Raw genomic sequence first — 7074 nt, 5'->3', positions numbered from 1 at the left:
TGCACCAATTATCTTAGTTTACTCATATTTTGTAAACCTAGGTTACTAGTTTACTATTTAAACAACTTTTAGAGACTTATTTTGGACCTCATGACATTTTCAGATCTGAATTACATACTTTTTGACGGCATGAGTCTCTAAACTCCATTGTTGGGGGTGAGGAGCTCTGCGGTGTCTCGATAATTTAATACAATTCCTTTGTTTTCCATTCAAACACGCTTGTTCTTATCTAAGATGTTCATTCGCGCTTAATTATGGAGAAGGTGATGATCCGTGACACTCATCACCTTCCTTAATCCATGAACGTGTGCCTGACAACCACCTCCGTTCTACATCGGATTGAATGAGTATCTCTTAGATTCCTTAATCAGAATCTTCGTGGTATAAGCCGGATTGATGGCGGCATTCATGAGGATCCGGAAAGTCTAAACCTTGTCTGTGGTATTCCGAGTAGGATTCTGGGATTGAATGGCTGTGACAAGCTTCAAACTCCTGAAGGCTGGGCGTTAGTGACAGACGCAAAAGAATCAATGGATTCTATTCCAACCTGATGAGAACCGACAGATGATTAGCCGTGCTGTGACAGAGCATAGGAACGTTTTCACTGAGAGGATGGGAAGTAGCCATTGACAACGGTGACACCCTACATAGAGCTTGCCATGGAAGGGACTTTGTGTGTGGAGAAGGATTTCAAGGAAGAGTTGAAGTCAGAGGACAAAGCATCTCCAAAACTCCAACATATTTCTCATTACTGCACAACAAGTAACGCTATTATTCTCTTTTATTTTTCCAATCTAATAATTCCAACTGATAACTTTAATTAATATCCTGACTAAGAATAATAAAATAAACATAGATTGCTTCAAACCAATAATCTCCGTGGGATCGACCCTTACTCACGTAAGGTATTACTTGGACGACCCAGTGCACTTGCTGGTTAGTTGTACGGATTACAAATTCGTGCACCAACCTCGCATGAGACCAGACCACCAGATTGTGACCTGTGAAACAAGATCATAGGAGACAGGGTCATGTACCAAGGAAGGCTCCGAAAAGAAACTGAAACAGGGAAAGAAAACACATACTTGTTGCTTCATGTCAATTTTCACATGTGGGGATTTCTGGAGCAAATTGGATAAGAATGAGAGAGGGAAAACAAATGCTGCTCTTTTAACTAGGATAAGTCCTAGAAGCACTGAACTGATCCCAACTGATTTTCCAGGACTAATGAATCAAGAGACCAAAAATGTTAATTAAAATTTTCACGTTTTACAAAGTTTATTAATCTAGAATGTTAGTATTACCTTTGGCTTATGAATCGCCACTTTTCTATGTCCAGTGCATCCATCCCAACATTAAGGAATATAAATATCTCAGCAATGAATGACAATGTTGCAAAAACATGCCTGCAATAGGTTAATTCAGATCAGTAATCTCATAATAAATCAAACATGTTGAAATTTTTGACGTACTTGGTTGTGACTCTTGAAATAAAATTATTAGTATTGGAATTAATTGCATCAGTAATGAACATACATGGAAAAATACCTCCATTAAAATTAAAAGGAGATTCTCACCTCAGCAAGCATGTATGAAAGGTAAGCCATCGGTATCATAAGAGCAACCCTAACCTGAGACATGATTAGACAATAAACACATTCCTCAATTTCCCCAATCTGAGAATAGAATTAGCTTCCTAAGATTACAGAGGATAAAAAACCCTAACCTGAGACATGATTGCAGCGAGCAGTGAGGATTACAGCAGAGACGGCTCAGCAGAGCAGCGAGGACGTGAGGCATTGACGAGCCGACGATGACCATCAAGCAACGACGACAACCAGAGACGACTCAGGCTACGCAAGGCAGAGAAGAGGGATTACAGCAGCGGCGGATCCGGCAGCGCAAGGCAGAGATAGCTCTAGAGGTGCAGGAAGCGCGACAGTGGCGACTTCTCTCTCTATTGTCGCCTTCTCCATCTTTCTCTTCCTCCTCCTTCGATGGCGGATCTCCCTTTCTCTCGTTCTCTTCGTCATTCTCCGTGTCCCTCTCCATTGCCGTGCTCACTTTTTTCAGCACAATGTAGAACCCTAAACCTAGTCCCTTTCCTTGCTCATTTTCTTTTGAGAAATACTTCTATTACTTCCTGTTAAGTTGAATTCGTTTTATTTCAAAATCGATGAAAAACTGAAAACTGGGAAGCAAAACTATACCAATTATAAGATTTATTTCTGAGAGAGGTATTAAAAATTTTAGGCAACACTTAAGAGGCGAAGTGTAAAATAAATTTAAAGACAACACTTAGAAAATGTAACCTATTGACTTTATAATAATTGTCTTTATATATTTGATAGAGCAACTTTTGTTAAGTGTCTTTTAATTTATCTAAGACATCACTTATAATATGTTGGTTAAAAATATGTTGTAATAGATCTATTTATTAGCAATTAGTATAAAGTGTTGTCTATTTTTATTTTAGGCAACTCTTTTAAAGTGTTATCTTAAAAATATGTTGCAATAGATAAAAAAATGTGGTAGTGACTTTAATGTGTTGACTCTATCTATATGGGTTTTAGGCTTTTAGCAATTTTTTTTTGTCTAAACAAGGAAAGAAATAAAGTAAAAATTATTCTAAATCCAAGCGGATGATTTGTTGGAGATCAACACAAGGCTTAGATCAAATAATATGATTAGAGTTATTCTAAACATCATATTTAACCATTCAATCAGCAGCTCTATTTACTTTTCAAGACACTCATTTAAACGTGAACAAGCTAAGAACGAGATAAATTCACAATATGGACTTTTAACAATTAAATTCTACACTTTGGTAGCTCCCAGAAAGCTAAAACCCCATCCCAACCTTATACTCTTAATTCCTACCATTTTATTTTAAACGCAAAAGCTAATAGGATTATTAAGAAAATATATACACATATGTAATAATTATTATTATCTATATTAAAATCTACTTGAAAGGTTATAAATTAAATATTATATATAATTTACAAATAAATTTTCTTAAAATTTCATTGTGTGAACAATTAAGATTAATATTATAATCTGAATGTATAAAAGAGGTTGACAATTTGTTTTCAGTTAGATATTCATAGCTAAACCCATTTTATTATATCGAGAATGTTTGTAATAAAAAATAGAATAATTATTCAAATTCTTCTTTAGAGATAAAAAAAATAGATATATATTTTAGTTTTTTAAAAAAATTATTACATAAAAATTGAAAAGATTGAGAGAAGATTCAGAATAATCGTAGAAACAAATCTTCATTTATAAATTAAAGTGAAAAGTCTTTGATTTTGAAATAGTTTGAGTTGTGCTTTCAACTGTTGAATCTTGATCTTGGAAATTTTGGTTTGATAAGCGTAGGTACAATTCAACATGCGATTCTTAAAGGAAAAATCAATGAAAGTGAGTGACCATGTAAATAAATAGTGATTTTTGGTGATTCAATTCTTAAATGCTTCAGATTCGGTACCGGCAAGAATCGCAGCATCATTCTCATATTAAGGGGAAATTTGATCTTGGCTGAGATGAGAGCCCAATCTGCTAGCATGAATAACGTGTAAGGCTAATTGATTCCACGTTTTAAATGTATTTTCAGTAAGTTCTTTAAGAACGGGTGCAGAAAAAGTGTTGGTGGGAGGTTTTGATTGAGAAGGAATAATAAAAGCCATGGATTCACAACCTGACTCTGATACCATGAAAGAATTGAGAGAAGACTCAGAGTAATTATAGAAACAAAAGAATATGAAATTGAAAAGTGCATTGATCTTAGTTATAAGAGTACTACATTATGTCATTTATAGCAATAACTGAGTAATAAGATAATATACTCTATTAAAAATATTTTTAAAGTTTTATTTTAATAGATAAATCGGTCATTAGTTCATTTTTTTAACAGAGTAATTATCTAAATCAATCCCAAAAATTTTAAAAACGGATATTTTAGTCTTAAAAAAAACTATTACACCGATCAATTTTCAACATTTTCTTACTTACTAAATTCTTCAAGTATTTATTAGAAAAAATATTAGTAAATATTATAATTAAATTAATTTTTAAGGTTTAGTTAAACCTATTTAATCTCTAACATGGTATTTTTCAAAAAAAAAAAATTCGAATCATCCTCACTACATATACAATTCCAAATTCAATAAAAAGAGACATACTAAACCTTATATTTTCTTAAATTAAAAGCATATTATTGTGGTTTATTTAGCTTCATGTCTTGTTGTTTGTACGTTTCATTTTGTTGTATTGAGTATTCTCTAGCGCTACAAAATAAAGCAGTATTTGTAACAAAAAAATGTTACAAAAAATCTGAATTTTGAAATGAAAGAAATTTTATAACAAAAAAAATTATTACAGTGTTGTAGTATATCCTATTATAAAAAAATTTTTGAAACAAAAAATAAAATTTTTGTAACAAAACTTTTTAATACAAAAACTAAAATTTGTTATAAAAAATTTGACAAATAAACTCTTTTTTGTAATAATTTAAATTTTTGTATCATAATATTTTATTACAAAATACTACTTAATTTTATAACATTTTTTATTCTTTTAGTTACAAAAATAAAAAATTAATTTTAAAATATTTAATTAAATAATTATATATAATCATATAGATAATTAAAATATCTTACATGGCATTAATAATATTCTTTTATGATAAAATAAGTTTTACAAATTCAATTAAACACAACTTTTTCCTAGCATAAAATTTGTATCATATAGAATTTATATATAGTTTTTGACTCTTCTAGCATTTTTTAGTCAATATAAAATCTAACATACTGGCATCAATTTTAAAACAACACATCATAATACTATTTTTATCAGAGCAAAAATTAAGTTAAAACCTACAAATTAAAATTACCTAATTCTTTGAGAATCTATTCTCAAAATTTAAAACTAGTCGATTAAAGATACAAATTATCAAAAATTGATAATTTAATGAATAAATTTGGGCTAATTAATCACAATTCAATCACAACTTAGTGAATAAATTTATTAAATTTATATAAGTATCATTTATCAAACAATCACTACAAAACACAAATATTCCATCAAAATCTTCATAACAAATGTCATCCAACTTTAAATATAATATATGAAAGATTAATAATTTACAAACACAGCACAAATCCTAAACTCTATAAATAATATATTTGTAATGAGGACAACTACAGCACAATACATGAAATATGAAAGATTAATAATTTATAAATTTTGTAACGAGGATGAACTAAAGCACATACACAACATAAACAGAGCACAAGCACAAACAAAGATTAACGAGGACGAATTAAAACTCAAACACAACACAATTAAGCCTAGCACAAGCACAAAACAAAGATCAACAAGGATGAATTAAAACTCAAACACAACACAATTAAGCCTAGCACAGGCACAAAACAAAGATCAACAAGGATGAATTAAAACTCAAACACAACACAATTAAGCCTAATAAAAATATAAAACAGCACAATTTCAACAACATAGCACTACACTAAAAAAGCACAATTAAAGCACAAAAACAGCACAAACCATAAATCCTAAAAATTTGTGATGAGGACAAACACAACACAAATATAGCAGAATATATGACAGATTAATCATTTATAAATCTGTAATGGAGATGAACTAAAGCACAAATATAACACAATAAAAATACAAAATAGCATAATTCTAGGTTTCCAGCAGCACATCACTAGCAAAAAAACACAAAACATAGAACAGCAGAATAGATAGAGCTAATAATAATCAATTAATCATTCAACAAAAATCCAAAATATTCAATAATTATTTCAATAATTAATATGATTTCTGAATAGAGCATAAAAAAAATGAAGAACAAGAACTAGTAGTTGTTAGAAACAAGAGACTAAACTAGAAAAAGGATTTGTGTATTATTGAATATAATCAAGTTGTCTATTCAAGTTGTCTGGAATGATACAATATAAAAGGGTATCTATAGGTACTAAAAGAATCGTAATAATAAGGACGTAATCTCCTAGAATAAATATTCAGATATACTAAATAATACTAATTGATCCTAATTGATTCTAATTATATTCTAACATCCCCCCTCAAACTCAAGTGACACACTTGAGTTTGAAACTTATTTAAAACAACAAAATAAAGAGAAAAAAACTACATAAACTGATAAAACGGGTGCAGAAGGAAATGCCGGAAAGAAGCGCAGATGAAACTGCCGTTTGTCTGAAGGAAGCGCAGACGGAACTGCCGCTTGTCTGAAGGAAGCACAGATGGAACTGCCGCGGGTGTAGACGGAACTGCCGAAAGGAAGCGCAGATGGAACTGCCGCTATCTGAAGGAACTAGGAAGCACAAATGAAACTGCCGCTTGTCGAAAGGAAGCGCAGAACGGAACTGCCACTTGTCTGAAGGAAGCGCAGACGGAACTGCCGCGATCTGAAGGAAGTACAGACGGAACTGCCAGAAAGAAACGCATACAAAAATGCCACAAGAAAACACAGACAAAACGTAGACGAAACTTTCTTCATGAGAATAGGTAAGCAGCGGATGACAATGGTGTTTGATCATTCGACTCAAAAAAATACAAGACAGAGAAAATAGACTAGTCGGTGAGGTAAAAAAGCATCAAAGGAGTGACAAAAGAGAAAGAAGAATGACATAGAAAAAAATGCAAAAACTACGGTGATTTCACCGTAAGGAAAACAACCTATCCTCTTCAAGGAGGATACCATGGCTCTGATACCATGTTAGAAATAAGAGACTAAACTAGAAAAAGGATTTGTGTATTATTGAATGTAATCAAGTTGTCTATTCAAGTTGTCTGGAATGATACAATATAAAAGGGTATTTATAGGTACTAAAAGAATCGTAATAATAAGGACGTAATCTCCTAGAATAAATATTCAGATATACTAAATAATACTAATTGATCCTAATTGATTCTAATTATATTCTAACAGTAGTGATCATTGATCTTCGATTTGAGCAGTCTATGCAGAGTAGAATGGAGAGCAATTGAGTGTGACAAACGATGGTGAGTAAGACGACGACTAGA

General features: G+C 31.5%; 1 protein-coding gene across 1 annotated transcript; it reads right to left on the bottom strand.

Moving 5' to 3' along the window:
- Positions 1-950: 950 nt before the first annotated feature.
- On the bottom strand, positions 951-2052 carry LOC107490026 (sodium/hydrogen exchanger 1-like). Its single transcript, XM_016110795.3, has 5 exons — positions 1881-2052; positions 1473-1548; positions 1305-1406; positions 1086-1224; positions 951-1001 (listed from the first exon to the last, which is right to left on the bottom strand). The coding sequence occupies exons 1-5, from the start codon at positions 2050-2052 to the stop codon at positions 951-953; spliced, it is 540 nt and encodes a 179-aa protein (XP_015966281.3).
- Positions 2053-7074: the final 5022 nt, after the last annotated feature.

Source organism: Arachis duranensis, chromosome 5 (assembly GCF_000817695.3).
Source record: "Arachis duranensis cultivar V14167 chromosome 5, aradu.V14167.gnm2.J7QH, whole genome shotgun sequence".
Taxonomy (NCBI): Eukaryota; Viridiplantae; Streptophyta; class Magnoliopsida; order Fabales; family Fabaceae; genus Arachis; species Arachis duranensis.
The sequence above is the reverse complement of the archived record's forward strand: the minus strand, read 5'-3'. Positions and strand labels throughout refer to the sequence as shown.